We start from the raw sequence: 19,908 nt of genomic DNA, 5'->3' as shown, positions 1-19,908 counted from the left end.
ATCAATTTAAGAAGTGCAAGTGCAGTTGTCTTTCCCAGGTTTTTAATTATGTGTTTGTTTGCCATGGTGGCCTAATTTAGTCAAGTAGATGAGCCAACATTAAAAGCTGGTAGAAGAGGTAAGTAATCCCTAGGGTGGGCTGCTTGTATAGAGAGTTTAAAAGCTACATGTACAGAAGCAGAAGCCAACACAAATTTGAGAAGGGGGTCCACATGATAAACGGTGAAAAGCCAGCAAATCAAATTTTTCACAATTAGTTGAACAACAACTGTGACAGGTTCGGCGCTTAGCATTTTCATTTGTGTGCTCAAATTTGGTTATCCGTCCTCTTTTATGCAAATGTGATGTGACAGGAGAAGCTGGGAGCACTCAAGCAGGCCGATCACTCACAACAGGAGCTAGGTCTGCACAGCTGAGAGGCCTGGATTAAATGGACTGAGTGCTGATGGATAAATGACATAAGCCCCACTGAAAGCCTCATGAAGTGATTTAGAACTTCTTGAAGACGATGCCCAGAACATAAATTATATTTTATCCTCAAATTTAAAAATAGAGAGGAGAAAAAACTTCAGCTTCTACCAGTAAATAACCACATTTATAATCTCACTAAATCCAACGTAAGTTACAAAAACTATCTCTAATAATTGGTTATGCACCACCATCTAACTATATAACTCACTGCAGTGCCTAAAGACCCAAAGACCCCAAAAGCTGATTAAGCAATTAAAGCATTCACTTGACTTTGACAGATGGGAGCATGGCTGAACACATGTTCATGTACGAACACAGAAAATACTTTCACATTGTACGTGCAGGTGATTTGGAAACAAAAAATATCCAGTAAGAGAATTCTATCCTGCTGCAGAAGGTACAATAATCAAGGTGATGAATTGAACTAGAAAGCTTACTTACACATGAAGGGCTAAAGGACAATTTAACCACGTATAGCTCCCCCTTGGTCAGTTTATAGGAAACTGCAATTCTGTAAGTAGGTTTTCCAGAAAAAAATATCACAGCTTACTTCTTTGATTACAGCACTGCATTCCTTGCTAGGTTAATTTTCAAGATGGTTGATAATATTGGAGAGTTCAAGAGACCTCCAAACCTTACTAATGATAGGATATTTTAAATATAATGGCCTATTTGCATTTCAACTTTAAGACTTTATTCATTTTCTTTAATGAGACAATAAGGTTTCTTTCAACTCTTTATCTCACAACACCATCCATCATTTATTTTACACTTCCATTAAATCCAATAACTGCCATGGTCTATAAATTTCTGATAGCTAATTGCCATTTACTTGCATGCCAGCAACAGTACAAGCAATTGTTTTTTAAAAGTGCTCTTTTTCTCTTTTAGATAGTGACATTGCTAGGGAGGATGGATTCCTTGCAGAATAGTGTTAATTGTCACTGAAGAACAGATCTTCCGCAAGACCTTGGTCTGCCAATGAACCCATTAGCTGCTACTGGTGGAAAAGCTTGTCTTTTAAATGTATTGCACAACTGAGACAACATCTGAATTACTAAAACAAACAAGTCCAGCATATATCATACACACTGGAACTTTATTGTCAGTACTATTAAATTGCCACAGCAGAGAGCTGGATCAGCTATCCCAAGCCAGACACCACTCCCAGCAGTGAATGAATCATAGAATCATAGAATATCCCAAGTTGGAAGGGACCCATAAGGATCATCAAGTCCAACTCCTGGCACCGCACAGGTCTACCCAGAAGTTTAGATTACGTGACTAAGTGCACAGTCCAAATGCTTCTTAAACTCCAAGAGGCTTGGTGCAGTGACTACTTCACTGGGGAGCCTGTTCCAGTGTCCAACCACCCTCTCGGTGAAGAACCTCTTCCTAATGTCCAGCCTAAACTTCCCCTGCCTCAGCCTAACACCGTTCCCACGGGTCCTATCACTGGTGATTACAGAGAATAGGTCGTCTGCCTCTCCACTCCCCCTCGTGAGGAAGTTGTAGACTGCGATGAGGTCCCCCCTCAGCCTCCTCTTCTCCAGGCTGAGCAGGCCAAGTGACCTCAGCTGCTCCTCATACGTCTTCCCCTCTAGGCCCTGCACCATCTTCATTGCCCTCCTCTTGAGGCTCTCCAACAGTTTAATGTCCTTCTTGTACTGTGGTGCCCAGAACTGCACACAGTACTCAAGGTGAGGCCGCACCAGCGCAGAGTAGAGCGGGACAATCACTTCCCTCAACTGACTAGAGATGCCATGCTTGATACACCCCAGGACACGGTTGGCCCTCCTGGCTGCCAGGGCACACTGCTGGCTCATATTCAACTTGCTGCCAACCACAACCGCCAGATCCCTTTCTGCGGGGCTGCTCTCCAGCGTCCCACCACCAGTCTGTACATATAGCCAGGGTTGCCCCATCCCAGGTGCAGGCTGTCCTGTTTGAAGTGTGTATGAGTTGTTCATGCCAGTTGCCTTCAGTACCAGCGAAGAGTCCCAGCCATGTTTAATTTACTAATATTAATGTAGACTAAGAGGATGAGTACCAACATTGAGACCTGGAACAAGACACTGAAATAACCTACATCTCCAGTGAGTTCTGCTAAAAGCAGAAGCTACAAAGACATGCTGAAATGTGGTAACACTGGATGGGCAGCAGACTAAGCCCCAGCATGACTGTATGGCATCAAGGTATTTAGAAGTCACCACAGTCTACCACCTTGCAAAAGCTTCAGACAACGTGCTGCAGGCAAGAACAGTTTGCCTTACAAGAACATTGATGGACTTTTCTCACTGCTTGTTTGATTGTTGGGGTAGAAGTGGGAGTTGTAAGCAATCATTTGTCCTTTGTTCCATAAACCGTTGGTGTAAAGTTCAGAAGGACCTGAGAGTCCTTCCTCATTTAAAATTTCATTCAGTATCTTTGTAAACATAATTACAGAATTCATGCTCAGGATTCCTAACACATTGTCTTAACCACTAAAAATATTAAACAGAGGGGCTAGAGAAGACTAGTCATTTTTTGTTTGTACATTTGGAAGGAAATAAACCGTTGAGTTCTTCAAAAGGCAATGCATACTTTAGCAAACAACACAATACATGACATTTGGGTACATTTTAGAAATATATATATGTGTTACAGCAAGCTCTGAGATCTCTGTGAATTGATCACTGGATTCATGCAGATAAAAGAAAATTACTTCTCATTATGACTTTTGGATTCCAACAAAGATGTAAGATTACAATGTACCTTTCCTTTTATTATAATATTTTCATTTTATTCATTTTGATTTTTTTTTAATTACCTGATTTTAGAAAGCAATCATCAAAGTATACACAATTTCTCTCAGATAAAGATAATACTTGGTATGGTTCCTAAACCCTTAAGTGTTCAAGATCGCTTGCCAATCTTTTCAGAGAGTGAAGGGCAAGACAGGACCATTGATTCTTTGGACACTTGGAGGGATATCTGAAAAGAGTCAGGCAGTGAAATGCTTTGCACAGCAAAAGCGTCCACTTCTAAAGGTTTAGTTGACACAAACTCCTAATAACATGACCCACACCTTCCAGCTTATTTTGCAGCCATGATGACCAAAGAGGACCCTGTACTCCTGAACTACAACAGCTCATCATTATCATTCATTTTTCCATCTGAAATTATGATCTACCTGTTAAGGTGCTAGTGCAACTGCTTCCTAACTTGCTTAATCAGGAAAAAGGGTTAAATGGTTTAAATAACAGCAAAGATCTATTACTTGGCCTGTTTAAGGTAATAGATCTAACTCGGGCAAACAGGTTTGCTAGTATTTTGAAACAGCAAGTGACTGACTGCACAACACATCCCATAGGGTTTCATTATAAACAACAATGAACTCAGAGATTCCTAAGCCATCCAAAAGGAAACATCAAAGTGAGGTTTATCTAAACTGTTAGGTATCTTGGATGTTATTTTAACATTCCAGCTCGAAGCCTCTGTGAAATCACAACTCAGACAAGCAGTATTTCTTTGCCCCATTTTGTGGATTTAGCAGTATTTCCCAAATCTTTTACAGTTGTTTCTTCTGCAAGAAACTGGGCTGCCTCACAGGTGTGGCAGACAGCAGGTGGATTGCAAGAAATGGAATATGCACATTATGGGTCGTTTGACCTGCTTCGGAACTTGAAACCTCAGCTTCCATCTCAGCACCTCTTTCTAGCAATACAATATTGGTAGTTTATTTCACCTGCACCCAACAAGCTTCAACAATACCAGCCTTGATGCTGTCTAACCTAATCACAAGTCTTAAATATCATTGTACATCCCTGTCCTCACTCAGCGCTCTTCCCACCTGCTTGATTCCCCGACTGGCTCAGGTCCCTAAATGCCATCAGGATTGCCTGTGTTCCCTTCCAGGTTGTCTGCGCAGGTCCATTTGTGGAAACGATGTCTTCCTGCTGCAGCCTAGCCTCAAGACAGTTTTACTCAGATGGAAATTTAGGAAGCAAAGCGCAGACACTCTGGCTCATTCCTTCAGCTCAGCTTTCCACTGTACCACAGTGAGAGGGAAGAGGAAGCAGCAGCTTGTAAGTACGTTGCTGCTACTGCATTAGCATAGTACTGATGTAAGTCACACAGCCTTTGACTCAAAACTAGTCTAAAATCTAAAGTGTCTGACAAAATTCTTCCAAGGCTTCTTACACTTCCTTTGGAAGCAATCCTTAACCATCTGATAGGCTGCCTTTCACCCACCAGTACTACTGAGGTATATGCTGAAAAGAGCCAGAGTTACCACAGCAGAATCCCCATTTATATAGCTATGAAGGCTACTTTTTACTGACTTCCAACTGGTTACAGAAGGTCAGCTCAAATGCAGGGCAGTGCAGCTTTCAATTGAGGAGCTCATCGTTGAACCACAGCATTGCCTCATGTTTCTGAGGAGCCTCTGCTAGTGCAATGTTCTCAATGGCCCTTCTCAGCAATTACTCTTCCAATCTTTTGTTTGCTAAAAGCTTTGTTAAATGTTTTATTCTGGATCCTGAAAATCAGGGGTAAAAACGAGGAGGGAGAAAAAAAAAAAAGAGTTGATGCCAAACACATACAATAGAGAACAGCACAGTGGTGCTGCCTTCCCCCCCCCATGGAAGTAACTCAGGTTGAATCAAAACTGAGGGAAGAAGAGCTCTACTCATCCCAGCTACTCACTTCCACACCAGTATCCCCCACCACAAATATCTTTTCAGCCACATGGTGAAATAGATTAGGAAGACAACTCACTTATACTACCACATTTTTAAAAGCTCAGCTCCTTGGACACTAATATTAATCACAGAAATACCTATGTCAAGCACAAAAGACAGACAGGAGCGACCAGCCAGACTTTTCTTTAATATCACACAGTATCACAGTATCACAGATTTCTAGGTTGGAAGAGACCTCAAGATCATCGAGTCCAACCTCCGACCTAACACTAAGTACTCCACTAAACCATATCGCTAAGCTCTACATCTAAATGTCTTTTAAAGACCTCCAGGGATGGTGACTCCACCACCTCCCTGGGCAGCCCGTTCCAATGCTTAATAACCCTTTCGGTAAAGAAGTACTTCCTAACATCCAACCTAAAACTCCCCTGTCGCAACTTTCGCCCATTCCCCCTCGTCCTGTCACCAGGCACGTAGGAGAACAGACCAACCCCCACCTCTCTACAGCCTCCTTTAAGGTAACTGTAGAGAGTGATAAGGTCGCCCCTGAGCCTCCTCTTCTCCAGGCTGAACAAGCCCAGCTCCCTCAGCCGCTCCTCGTAAGACTTGTTCTCCAGACCCCTCACCAGCTTCGTTGCCCTTCTCTGGACTCGCTCGAGCACGTCCATGTCCTTCCTGTAGCGAGGGGCCCAAAACTGAACACAGTACTCGAGGTGCGGCCTCACCAGAGCCGAGTACAGGGGGACAATCACTTCCCTAGACCTGCTGGCCACACTGCTTCTTATGCAGGCCAGGATGCTGTTGGCCTTCTTGGCCACCTGGGCACACTGCTGGCTCATATTCAGCCGACTATCAACCAATACTCCCAGGTCCCTCTCGGCCAGAATACTGGCATAGAAAAAGAGAACATTTTGTGCAACTTAGTCCTGGCCATGAAAGAGTTACTTCTGCTTTATACTAGAAAATGAGTTTTTGAAAAACACTATAAAGTTCAGCAGTGGGCAGAAATTATCTAACAAAAGAGATTCAAAAGCTAAAAGATAGCTTAGTGTTTGTTAATTCAGGGTGACTCCAGAGAGTAATTCATAAGCTTCTAAATTAATATTTTTAAGGAGGTCATAAAATGTGAACTTTAGTAACTGCTATAGCCAATCAAGATCCCATCAATCCTGCCGTAGACTACTAAAACACTAGTAATTACTTACTCAAATTACTTTAAAAGTTTAACAAAAGCTTATCTACAGATAGTACGTAGCATGATAAACGGTCATCTTAATGGCATTGTAGTGAATGCTACTGGTTAATCTTTTTATTGCTTTAGATTCCAGTTTCTGGAATTTATTCCTCTAATACAAAGATATCTCTTCAGCGTTTTCCTGGTAAGCTTTCTTCCAAAAAAAATTAGCATTTAGTAAATGTGAAGGAATTAATGAATTTGAAAGGAAAGGCTAGCACAAGAGTAAACACATCAGTATTTTCCCTATATGTAGCATTACAGTAAATGAAGATGGAAAAGAAAAGGCACTTACCTTAAACATACTTGAAAGGGTTCTTCAACACAGAAACAGAAAAAGTAATTTTTAATGATTTTAATGTTATCAAAACACAAATGGAGTGAATAAATATAAGTAATACTGTGGGAAGTTCACCAATACAATATTACAAGTATGGACAGCATTAACCTGTTACAACTTCAAGTGTAACAATGACATGTTCTGTGGTTTTTCACTATATACCAACAGAAAAAAAAAATGTTCAATTTCACTCTGTTCAACATTGTCAACATGCTTATTTAATTTCTTATAGAAAAATAATTTTATAATTCAGGCCAGGAATTAAATCTGCTAACCAGCAGTTCATATGTTAACCATCTCTCAGCTTCTTCCACCATAAAGGCTCTTTGCTACTTGATCTCGCATTTTTCATCAATACAATACCCCCCCCCACAAATTTGGCTATATCACAATGATACATCTAAGTACGCAATATACAGGCTGTTGGTTCTGGGAATGAAGGAGTCCAAGCTCTAAAACTAAAGAATGCACATTTTTCAGATTCAAAGAGGAACTTTGCAAACTGGTAAAATTTTACCATAGCAGCAAAGGAAGAGAAATAGCCTGTAGGACTACCAGGGGTCAGATGCTTGAATATTGGAAACAGGTATTCACCAATTATTGACTTAGCAATTTAAACGTAGATAGATTTTTTTTTTTCTGAAAGATACTAAATAAAATACTCCTAGTTATAGCAGCAAAAGAACTCTCTGTAAAAAGATTAACCCATTTTAAAGGCTAACTAATAGATAAGTAGTTATGGTTCCATATCCATCCCATTTAATCACTGGAATAATGTATGGAAGCAAGGTTTTTAGATATGAGCAGGTAACATTTCCCATCACTGGAAGATTTAGTTTGAAAGATGCTCATAACTTCATTACTTAGGTATGGGAAGTCCACCTTTGAGAATATCTACAGTGCACAGTTCTATACTGCAACAAAGTTTTCTAAACCTGCTCACTTGCAGCCTACTTGGGTATTTTTTTGTGTTCTCAATAAAACTTGCATTTTAATCTTACAAAACTTTGCTTTATATGTGAATGTTATTGCACATGAGGAAGTTTTGAAAACTGCAGCAATGAGAAAGGTTAAGACTATAGAACTTTGTAAACCAAATAAATAGTATCTTACCATTTTTCTCTGTTTTCTAGAGTAAAGTATTACCATGGAAAAATATAACTAAAAATTGTATCAAAATATATATGAACATAGTATGTCTCTCCTACTTGCTGTCAAAGTGTTAGAACTATCCCATGGAAGATACATTATCTTAAACATTATCTAACACCTCTCTGAGAACAGCAGTGAGTAAATATTAAGCATCTATCAAATCTGAATGCAAACAGGGGATTGTGATGATTGAAACCAAAGTATTCTTTCAACAAGATTTTCTCCTCTGACAACAACTTCTGATAAGCAAGACTCCCACCTTTACATGGGCTCAGAGATACTGACTTGGAAGTTTTCCAGGACTTTGTAACGTATACTCCACAGGTGACGATCCAGCTGCCATCTCTTCAGAAAAAATGCAGATGGTGATGTCCACATAGCTGAATTTGTGCGTTACTAAGAACGTAACAAAATTAGTGATATTAGTACTTTCTAGTACTGTGCTTATCACTGCAAGGGAAAAAGAAAACACCACGTAATAATTCAAATGTGCATCCTGCATATCTTTGGCCTAAACGCGATTTCTGTGCATGGGTGTTGCACGTTCCATATTCCAGGTGGAGGTGCATGGGGAACAAGCAGCTTCCCAGTTCACCCAGGCATGACAGTGGAGGATATAAGAACTCTCAGGATGAACAAGTATTCCATATTATAGATGAAAAATTGCTTTGTGTAGTTGCACTGTACCAGTTGGTGGAGCTACAGTAGTAATTCTTTGATATATTTAACGTGAGTCTACCATAAAACAAAGATAACTGGTTACAGTGGTGAAATTACTTCACATCATTTTAGACTAGTAATTGCTTTTGCAGTTTATATAAAAAAATGTAATACCATCCCGCCCTGCCCCACCCCTTTGTAACAATTAACTTCTCTGTTCACTTCAGATGCCTTACTCTATATCATAAACCCCAAAGATTTTTATGGAAAGCTTTGACGAACAGAATGTAGCTACCCAAAGTTTTCTATAACTTCAGTTGTAATCTATTAAAAACTAATTCAACTCCCAGAGAAGAATATATGCCTCTTGTAACACAGAAATGTGCCTCTATTTTATCCAGATTTAAATACCTGGAGTCATATTTTATCATTGGTACCTAAATCCAAAGAGAGATACCTTATTTCAGTTCACACAAATAGAATTTCTGCTGACATGGTACAGATGGATACAGATTTCTGCAAGAAATGCAAATATTAGCATGAGAACTGAAACAGGAAAGATATTACAGAAGTGCTGAAATGGGAGCAAATTACTTCGAGTTATTGTCAGTTTCACTTGTGTAGCCATAGTGCCCTCTAGCATTCAAAAGAGAAAATACAGCACGTTATCTCAAGGAAAAGAAAATCCACAAAAGCAGAACTGTCCTTTTTTGAGCAGAGAAGGATAGTTTGTAAATGTGAGAAACAACATTTCTTCATGTTAAAAACAAGGTGCTTTTAAGGGAAAGGACAATCCTCTCAGCTTTTATTCATCAGAGTCCTGCAGAGCTAAGAAGCTTTGTAAAACGTGAGTTCTTGTACCCTAGAGGCATTTCTGTGCTTCACAGATCTCACCTACGCTGTATATGCATTAGCAACATGCACATGGCTTTAGCAAAAGTATATGTATATTTACATGCATAGATCAACATACATATTTGTGAAGTCTTTGTTTTCTCTACAAAGAGAAAACAATTTAGTGCAAACATCTTTATTGCACAGAAGTCTGTGCAAGATGAAGAATAAATTATGACCTTTAAAACCTAAAAAAAACCTTTTTTCATTTCCCTAGAGAACAAATTATTTCATGGACAGAAGACTTAGTCTGCCTTACAGTAAAAATAAAAATAAAAATAAAATAAAATATGAAAAACAGAAAGATCTATTTAGCTGCAGATCATTAGGAAAACATTTTGGAGAAGTTTGTGATTCCCTTTTCCTTTGCATTTAGAAGAACACTAAGCCTAAAAAAGCAGAAATTATGCTGTATTAACTGTGAAATGGTCATCTACACCATTCACATTTTGAGGCCTGTAAATAGAAGTGTGTATTTCAAATAATCTCCATAGCTTATCATGAGGAACTGTAAATACTGGTTTGTTTTCTTTCCTTTTTAAGAAAAATATATGCTAGGTCATATGAAAATATCTTTTTTGAAGAAAATATTTACTTGTCATGTACACATTACTTAAAATCTTGAACAAATTGTGTTTGTAACTTTAAAGATGATTTTACCCTCTCTGCATATGAAAGGCCAAAATAAAAATAAACAACAACAACAAAAACTCTACTGTAGATGTTTATCACAAAAGGGAGTTTTGAAGAGTACATGCCCCCATTTTTTTTTTCTCCCAGTTGCTGACAAAAGCTAAAATCCAGTTCATCAACTCACACAGACAGATTGTTGAAAGGTAAGAAACTGAGTTAGCCTACTGTGCTAACAGGAATTCCACAGATGATCCTGGAATTTAAAATATGTAAATTCTATGATCAGAAACATTAAAAAATAACCAGAGTCAGACGAGATGATATTCAAAGACATCTACTGGTCTCAGCATTACAAGCTTAGTGTAAGAAGAAAAGAAAATTAATCTTCAACTCATATGGACAAAGAAAAAAGTATTAACACTCAGGTAAACTTCAGCAATAACACACGAGGAATTTACAAATAACGATCCATAAGGAAAAAAAAGAAAAAAAATCCTTATGTAGTATGTTCTTGAAATCCTTCTCATTAGCAATCTAAAGGGAATTCAAATAAAGACCAAAATCAGTCTATTTTTGTTACAAGTGTTTTTGATGTCTACAGATTCAAAAAGGTTCAGAATGAAACATGCAAATGCATTAAAATAAAAAATGAAAATTATTTTTAAAACAACCAGTATTCAGACAACAGTAAGACAAGCACACTAGGGGATTTACCATGGTCTACATGAGTCAACAAAAAACAGCAGTTTGTTTTTAATCGAGAATCAGTTTACAACTATATTGGCTGAATGGAAAAACAGATTTTCATTTTTCTTTGTGAAAACTTGACCAAGAATGCCTTGTTTGTCTGACTTAACGGTTTTACTGGAAAGTAATCAAGTGCTGTAATATTAGTACAGTAAGGAACACCTCAACTCAGGATAGAATGATAAAGAACCATCAAAAGTATTCACTTTCATAATTAACTCCATTTCTTTTTTCACTAAAATATCAAATTTCTGCTATTTGTTTCAGTTGTTCTAGTCTTAATTTGTTAACCGTAACTTCATTTTTTAATTGCTATAAAATTTAAGCAGTATAGGATTAAATCCAACCATACCACCTTTAGTTGCAACGCTAGAACAACGCTGAATTACAGTAAATTAGGTGCATAACTGAAGGTCTACACCCCTTTATGTTACTTCGTGTATTGGTACAAAAGTAGTATAAGACAGTTGGAAAAAAAAAACACAACCCTGCCCCTCCCCACATCTATATTTGGAGACACGACCTAGGTTCAAGATATATCAGTTAAAATATACAGGGGACATAGGAAACTTCCATTAGAACTACTCTGAGTCTAAAATTTTTGTGCATCTTTTGGTGTTCTTTTATGCTCATGAGACAACTGACAATTACAAATGTGTCCATTCCACCTAAAAAAAATCCAGTTACCTGGATAATATTTTGGACTCCTCGTCTAGTTAAAGAAAAGAGACTGTTTTCAGAGAGTCATTTGGGAAAGAAGCCTATTTTAAATGCCTGAAGTTATATGAATACTTTTCCATGGGTGCTTTTTCTATTTACAGAATCATCTAGATTGGAAGAGTCCTCCAAGATCACCTAGTCCAACCTTCTTCTATTTAAGAAAGACTTCCTGTGACTTGGCTATAAAGTCAATCATGCACCTTTGTGCTTCAGTAAGAGATAACTTGTATTTCTTCTGTGGGTTTTCCAATTTGAAATAAGTGGTTTTTAAGAGATGGAAAAATAACTACAACACGGCCTACGCATAACGCTTGAAAGAGGCATTCTTGCTGTTTTACTGTTGACAGCCTGAATTACCGAGTCCCATTAGTTAACATTTTCTGTCATTTACCAAATGTGGTTCACTACTATATTGTCGTTGAACTATGTATCAGATCACATCTTATTCAAGTACTTCACACCATCTAGTTGGAAAAGAAAATACCTTCTTAAGTGTTTACCTTTTTTCCAAAGAAATTTGGAAAAGCTTTCTGGGGAAAACCAGGGTAACCCATTCTTGGTGTTTCAGACTAGGAAAATCCATTTGCAGAACTGTTAAAAAGAATACAATGATTTAGCTAAGTACAGTGGAGGCATACTTAAGAACGCATTCAGAAAGATCAACTAAGTAAAGAAAAGAATGAAAATCAGCAGGATGCTTGGTTTGTTCGGTCAAACAAGGGAGGATGCAGCTCCACATAACAAGAGATTTCAGTGAATGCTGAACTAATAAAGGTCTGACTGGACTGAATGGAAATGATAAGAGTTGGTTAAGTTAGTAGCAAGAAATGGGAGAGCAAAGCTAGGCTCGGAATACAAGGACAAAACAAGCCCAAAAGAAAAAATCAAGGAAATTATAAGGACAGAAAAACATACAGCATCAATTTATATTGCAACCAGGAAACCATTACTTTATGCTGAACGGCATCCTGTCAGATTAGTTTCAACTGAAACAAGTATATAGGTTTGTTTTTAAAGTGGCAGTAAACCAAACTAATATGATCCAGGTGGTTTTCAGTCATTCAAAATGACACAAGATAACAGCAGGGGATAAAACATGACAGCAAGACTTTCCCTGACATCTTTCTTTAGCGGAAGTTTGGGTAAGGAAGGTGCTGAAGACTTTTTCCCCTTACAGGTAGGCCAGGTTGCAAACAATTATTAAGAAAGGAATCTTCCATGCATCCTGAATTGAAAACAAGCAAGGAAGCAAAGAAACAAGGAAGCAAGGAAACAAGGAATAATCATCTTAAAAGTACATGATACAGCAATTTCATGTGTTCCATAATAAGCATCCATCTAAAGAATACACTAATATTTATCATTAGCTTGTGCTAGGACTTACTGCCAGTAAAAACGCAAGTTTGAGTAGCAAAGCACACCACACAAGCTTACAGTAGCATGCACAGTTTTTTCCCAGGCTGTACCTGTTCTGCAACACAACACATTAAAAACTTCCACCTTCTGGACTGTCAATCTGGCAGTCTTCAACTGTACTAAATTATTAAAAAAGAAAAGTAGAAAAGCTTGTATTTAATTCAGTGAACTAGAAGTGCTCATTGGATAAAAAGGTTCTTAAAATATTTTATTTTGCCTTAAATTCAGTGTAAAAGGAAATCAATTTCCCAAATACAATTCATTATGGCAAGATTTAGAACTTACTTTAACAAGCATGGCAGTCAACTGTGATATTTCAATGTGAAACTAAGCCTGTACAAAAGTTTTAAGTGCATATTTTTTTCAAGCATGCACACAGGGACACAATAAAAAGAGCCAGGTTCTAGGCTTCAGAAAACCTTCAAACGACTGAAAAGCAGAGGACAAAAAGTCTACAGTGGAAGGTCTTCTGTCTAGGATACTGCTATTTCTACTTTCCTCTGCTTGTATTATGGAATTAAGAAAAAAAAAAAGGAGGGAGGGATGGGGGAAAGGAGAGAAGTGCAGGTGAGCAGCTCTCTCTTCTCCCAATAGGCAAAACACAAGAACTACAGAAAATATACTGTTAAATGAAATACTATCCTTCTGCATCTATTTGATTGATGTGATAGTGGTATTACACTGCACTCATTAATGAGTTGATTAAAAAAACTAATATTTAATAAAGGGCTTTCAAAAAAATACACAACAGCAAAACACCACTGAGGGGAAAAAGAAACAAGTCCTTTAATGTGAAGAGCTAGGGAGTTCCCCTTCCTAAGTAAAGGAGAAACTTCAGAACTCACACAGCAGAATGCCCTATTACAGCTAATTAAGTATTTCTGCAGAGTAGGAATTCTACTTACATTTCATGTATGTACATTTTCACATAATGAAAACAAACTATAGTATGAATGTAGTATCTGCCAAATACTACTTCTGAAATAGAAAAAAAAATGTAATTCTAGAAATCAAGGAATAAAAAAATGCATTAATGTGCATGGTCAAAATTGTTGGTTAATACCTACCCAAATATTCCGCTTCTCCTAGTGTGTAAATTACATTCCAGTAGCACATATTTTTGTGGGACCAAGTTTTCTTCTACAGTTGTACAGTGCAAATGTAGAGAATAAATTCCTAACTGTTGAATCATTGCCTTAAACCATTTTTAAAATTCGGAAAACACCCAAAAGCTTTTAGGTGACAGAGTACAGCTGTGTATTAAATGGAACTTCATTTTGAGATATATACTTTTTATATTCAACAGTTTTTTGAGGTGATAGTGATTACAGCTCCTTTTGTGAATATGGGGGTGGGGTTGCCATTTGGAATGGTCTTTTTTCTTTTTTTTTTTCTTTTTTTTTTTTTTTCATTATGAAGGACCATTGCCTCAGCTTTTTTGGTTATTGCTTTTTTTCTTTTTTTTTTCTTTTTTTTTTTGAAGACCATTCCATTTATTTATTTTTTAACATCTTAAAGTCATAAGGACTTATATGCAAAGCAGTCATACACTTTATCATTAAAACCCATAGGTAAAATACGTACACAAATCCAACAAAAGGCTAGTACATAGTAAAGCCTAAGCATACTACTATGCAATATTATGAATACATAACTTTAGAGACTTCAGTTTAGTACTGTTATCTATTCATTTCTGAAAACATTCACAAAGATTTTAAATGCAAATTTTCGTTCCGTATCTGGAATAGAACAAAAATTATCTATGTTATAACAACTTTTGGTCATTTGTGCTTGACCAATTCGGTAAATTACAAAGAACCCAAAGAATTCTGTAACTTTCTGTAGAACTATGTAATAAAAACATTGCATATGTTCCTAATATGATGTCTTTAGCAATCATTTACTGAAATGTAACTCAAACATCAATCTCTCAAAACGTGTAACTGATCAGCTGCTTTTTAGTCTATATCCGAATTCAACTTCATCACAAAACCCCTTTTAATACAAAGATGCAGAAGTACATTAGGTAATACTAATGCAACACAGGTGCAGTTCTAGCATTGTCATTGATGAGTTGAATCATCTTCTCCATGAACGAGACTCATTGTCCTCCTCCTCTTCATCATCATCTTGAAGCAGCGAGTCATCCACCAAAGACTCTTCCTGAAACTTCAAGAGAAAAATGTGATAACCTCTGTTATGTCAGAAAGAGATCAAAAGGCAACATACAATCCTCTGCTCCTCTAAGATATAAGAGCAAGCAAATTCATTTTTAATAGTTAAACCGTAATGCTTTCAAAAAAAGTATACTGTGTGTATATTTAATATGCATATATTAATATATGGCAAATGCAACTTGTTTTTTTCTTTTACTGGACCTCAAAATGACCTTATACTTCAATAGATATTCTGATTCCTCAGCATGTCATCCACACTCAGGCTTTAATGTTCTGATGAAACTTGAGATGCTATACAGAAAACAACTGTTAGGTTTTCCAAGTTAATATTAACTATGCCTCTTTTAATCCCAGAGCTTAATCTACCTATGCTTTAGTATCAAAAAAAATTGAATATGGGATATTTTAATTTTGATAGCTTTATCAAACTTAAATTCAGTATCCTTTAGAAAAATATATTAATATATTTTAAAATACTTTCAGCAACAATATATTAATATATTTCACAAAACACTGTTTAACAGTTACATAAAGTTAAAAAAAAAAAGAGTTGTTTTTATTTTTACCTACACACAGGCACAGGGGTAAACTTTTCCCTGCCTAAGATCTTTTTTTGATGATTGCATGTAACACAGCAATTTCTGCACTAAGTAAAGGACTAAAACTCAAGTATTTCCTCCCCTAGCAATGTCTCCCAGCTGTTCAGTTACAGGTATTTAATTTCTTGCTTGTTCTTCTTGTCCTAGTAATTGTAGGTTTTGCTACAGAATTTCCAAATTCACCAGGAAAACTGAAGGTTGATTTGTGAAGTCTGAAAACATCCCAGAGAGATTCCAGGCCGTAGGCTGAAGAATGCCTAGAACTAAGTCTTCCCTCTCTCCACTAGGCTGTTTTACATGTGGGAGAAACTCTTATCTTCATTACTTTTGCCTAAAGAAAGTGCATTTTAAATCGCAGCTCTGTCTGCATCTTGTCTCGATATACGCTTGTGTACTGTAAGCTGGAATAAAACATAGCAGCTTTCTGAGGACTTAAGTCTATTCCTCTGGTGTACAGATGTTCAGCAGACTAAAATATGATAGCACTGCTGAAAAGGAGAGCTCTCAAAAAAAAAAAAGGAAAAAGCAACAACAGCAAAATATGCATCAAGGTCTTTCTTCAAGTCCTAAGCCTCTTTATGATAGTATTCCTTAGGTGAACTAAAATTATCAATAGAGTTTAGACAGAAAAAATGAAACCTTTTTCATGTGTGTACAATAGTGGCTATAAAACAAAGTTACATAAATAGCACGATTAATTGTAAGCACATGGAAACTCGAGATGTCTCATACATAAAAGGAATGCAAGACTGAAACTGAGGCGACTGATTACAGCAACCTCCACAGCCCTGATTTAATCCTGCATAAATTACAAATTTTAATCGATAAAATTACGTAAAAAATATTTTATGCAATTGGTTGAACTTCTGCGAATGAACATGAAGTTCTTGAACTTGTTCATCCAAGACCTGGGATTCCTAACACTACAATACTAACTTAACCAAATGCTAGAAGCAATACAAAGCACACACAAAGTATGACATTTAAATGTAAAAATTCCTGAAGATTGCTGAAAGGAAATCATCATACAAAGAATTTTGTGAATGTCAGGGGGTCTAATTCAGCTGTAGAGAATTCAAATAAAATCCAATCTAATTAAATGACAAATGAAATCAACATTTAAACCACGAAATTATTTCTTAACAGCAACCAAAAAAATTAAAAATCATTACCTCAATTTTAACTTAAATCTTGAAAATTTGCTATGTTTTTGATGGGTCAATCAATTTAGGAGTTAAAAAAAACAGCCCCATGCAGTCTTTTCCTTAAAAATTTCCACACCTCGTGACTCCTGTTAAGGAGTACAACCATCACCTAAAATAGATGTATCCCGCTACTACAAACACTTCACAAGTCAAGACAAGAGAATGTAAATCTGCCCTTTCCCTCTGCCAGGGCAGCCAGCGCACGTAACATTTTACCATCTTCATTCCCTTCCACTTCCAACTTTCCTACAACCCAGAGGTTCCCTTCCACACTCAGTATCTTCATATGGGGTTAAAATCTAAATCTCGCGATAGATCACATACCAATCAGTCTGTACTTTCTTTACTCTCTGAAGTATTTGTGTTATCTTTGCATGCTCTTTCTTTCATTATGTAAAATGACAAAGTCTTAATGAAGGAGTTTCTCAATGAGACCGCCCACTAAGGTAGACTCCTTACAGTAGCAAACATTGCTGTTGATCTTCAGAAGCAATACATTCCTGATGGAGAAGTGACAATATATCTAAGAACCTCTGAACATTACTCAGTATAGTCACTCCCAGCTCATTACTACTTGACAATGTATGAGGCTTGTATATAGAAGAGCAACATTTATTAAGTCAGAATGCACAAATGCCTGAACTGCACACTCAGTGGTGGAAGCAGACTACCGGTCTTTAACACGGTAAAAATAAAATGGCATATTTAGAGACAGAAAGCAGACAAACTACATTTCTTCAGGAAAAAAAAAGAATGATAATGAAAAAAATGGAAACTGAATGCCAACAAATGTAAAAAGACTGAATTTGGTTATATCAAAACAATCTTGTGAAGATGCTTTTATGGTAGGTCCACCAAGATATCATAGGAAAAAGACATGAAGGAATACAGCTCTGAGTAACTCAAGGGTACTTCAGCTTTTCTATGGCAATCATTTATATACAGTTAATTGGCAGTAAATAAATTTGAAAAAAGGCTGCTTGACTTTTTCCTCAAGTGACACTTTTTTTTTTCCATAATTCACAAATGTATGTAAATTTGAACATGTTACACCTACCAAAAAATGCAGCCCAACAATTCCTGTATTAACCTAGTTATTTGGACAAGGCTTTAATATCTTCCTTGCACCATGATGAAGACTGACACTCAGCAGGGGTACTTTAGATGTCTAAACGAAGTTAGTAGATTATCTAAATTATTACTTCACCTGCATCCTCCAAGACATCTCTCACTGTAAAGGAAAATTAGATTCTGAGATATGATCCTCTAAGAAATTAGTGCTTAAAGGACATGGTACAAATAACTGTGTTTTAGACAAGATCTTTGGTATTTCTCATGCAAATTCAAACCCACGTCTTTCAGTTTCTAGATATACCCTCTAGAAATGGAACATTCCTGCAATTAAAAATAAAGTATTTGGACTGTCAATAGCCCAGAAAATGAAAAATTTTAATAGATTACTCCACTATCTGATATTAATACACGAGTCAGGTTCAAGAAGCACGAATCAACAGATCGTTTTCTTTTGAAACAAAAATATTTCATCTTAAGAAATAAAGAAGGAAAAAAAAAAGCTTACTTCTTCTTCATCAGGTTCAGCTTCTTCTGTTTCAACAGCTGACATACTAGCAACAGGTTTGTTCCATGCCAACTTCAGCTCCTGTCCTTTAAACCGAGATCCATGAATTGCAGCCTAAAATAAGTTTAAACTTCTTAGTTAAATATTTCCTTGTCGAGGGAAATACTAACTTTACTAATACTTAAATCCCAGACATAAGCCAACAGTCTAGTCTGCTTTTTCTGAAGAAAATCCAAGTTTTAATATGTCCACATTGGATCACTGTTTATAGTCTAAAACAAAACAACTTATTAACTACACATGGAATTCACACATCTTTTCAGTTAGACGATCAAAACGTATTCAGAACAAAATAGACCTTAAAAATCAAGTATCATTTGGTGATGTAACATACTGAACCCAATACCTTCCTTGTTTTTTTAAAACTATCCTGATGTGTTCTTCACCTTTCAAAGACTGACACAACACTGTTAACACATTACTTACTGGAAGAAACAAGGCATTCCACAAACACAAATGATTTAACATTAAAACAAACAAACAACACCTTTGTGATTACAACTTAATCTACTGGAAAATGTTCCACTTCCTGTAAAGCCTTTGTAATTGAAATGTAAAAAATTTTAACTTATGGGATATTCATGCCGTTGTAAGTGCCAGATGCATTAAGTGGCTGCTTTGGAAATAGTATGTTCAAATTAAAGTAACATGAACTAGCATAAATCAGTGTTAGCAACATTCCGAAATAACCGTCACAGTCACAAAAGATTTATAGTACAATCTGAAAGCACAGCATAATGTGAAATGTAGAAACAATTACATGTTCAATGACATCTGAACATGAATTGTGTGATATTAAAGTCCCCAGGTATAAATTTTAAATCTGTACATATAAATTTATGATAAATTTAAAAGATTCTATGCCTATTAAAATGCAGCTCAGGAGCTTTTCGTCCATGGTCTCATCACAATGTCACACAACTAGAATTTTTAGAACTACTTATACGTGACATTTAGGTCCAGAAACAACTTGTAATCGTTGGAAGAAATTACTACTACATAAAAATGCAACATTTTACAACAGGGAATCCTCCTCTTCCTTCCTTCCAGGCTAGAACATATATGGTCATAAAGCTTAAGCCTTTTTTTCATTTAAGAAGGTAAAATATTAGCTGCATTTACTTCACAATTGGTCACAGCAGATGCTTCTAACAAGTACATTCTATATTTACAACTTCTTCAATTACTAGTTTTAAAGTCTGCTGTACTAATAAACACACAAATTCCAGTGAAAATATTTAATATAGAAGAATATCAAGAAAAATATAGACTTTACTGTATTTGACCTAGCACAGTTTTCATAAAATTTTCCTTTCAAAATGAAGGTGCAATTACAGTT

General features: G+C 36.6%; 1 protein-coding gene and 1 long non-coding RNA gene across 5 annotated transcripts in view; one reads left to right on the top strand and one right to left on the bottom strand.

Moving 5' to 3' along the window:
* LOC310895697 overlaps window positions 1–14,428 on the top strand; it is a 51,585-nt gene extending 37,157 nt beyond the window's left edge. Inside the window, exon 3 of the long non-coding RNA XR_014580873.1 lies at window positions 1,363–14,428. This is a non-coding gene — a long non-coding RNA (uncharacterized lncRNA). The remainder of the gene's footprint in view (window positions 1–1,362) is intronic.
* Window positions 13,261–19,908, bottom strand: part of RBM26 (RNA binding motif protein 26) — a 53,510-nt gene continuing 46,862 nt past the window's right edge. For all 4 annotated transcript variants that reach the window (XM_083827256.1, XM_083827258.1, XM_083827255.1 and 1 more), the window contains 2 exons: window positions 18,510–18,623; window positions 13,261–15,118 (listed from right to left, as the gene is read on the bottom strand). In XM_083827256.1, coding sequence (XP_083683382.1) covers window positions 15,029–15,118; window positions 18,510–18,623 — 204 coding nt within the window. In that variant the 3' untranslated portion in view covers window positions 13,261–15,028. The remainder of the gene's footprint in view (window positions 15,119–18,509; window positions 18,624–19,908) is intronic.

Source organism: Anser anser (assembly GCF_964211835.1).
Source record: "Anser anser genome assembly, chromosome: 1".
In the NCBI taxonomy this organism is placed as follows: domain Eukaryota; kingdom Metazoa; phylum Chordata; class Aves; order Anseriformes; family Anatidae; genus Anser; species Anser anser.
Note: the sequence above shows the minus strand (reverse complement) of the source record. Positions and strands in the feature narration are given on the sequence as shown.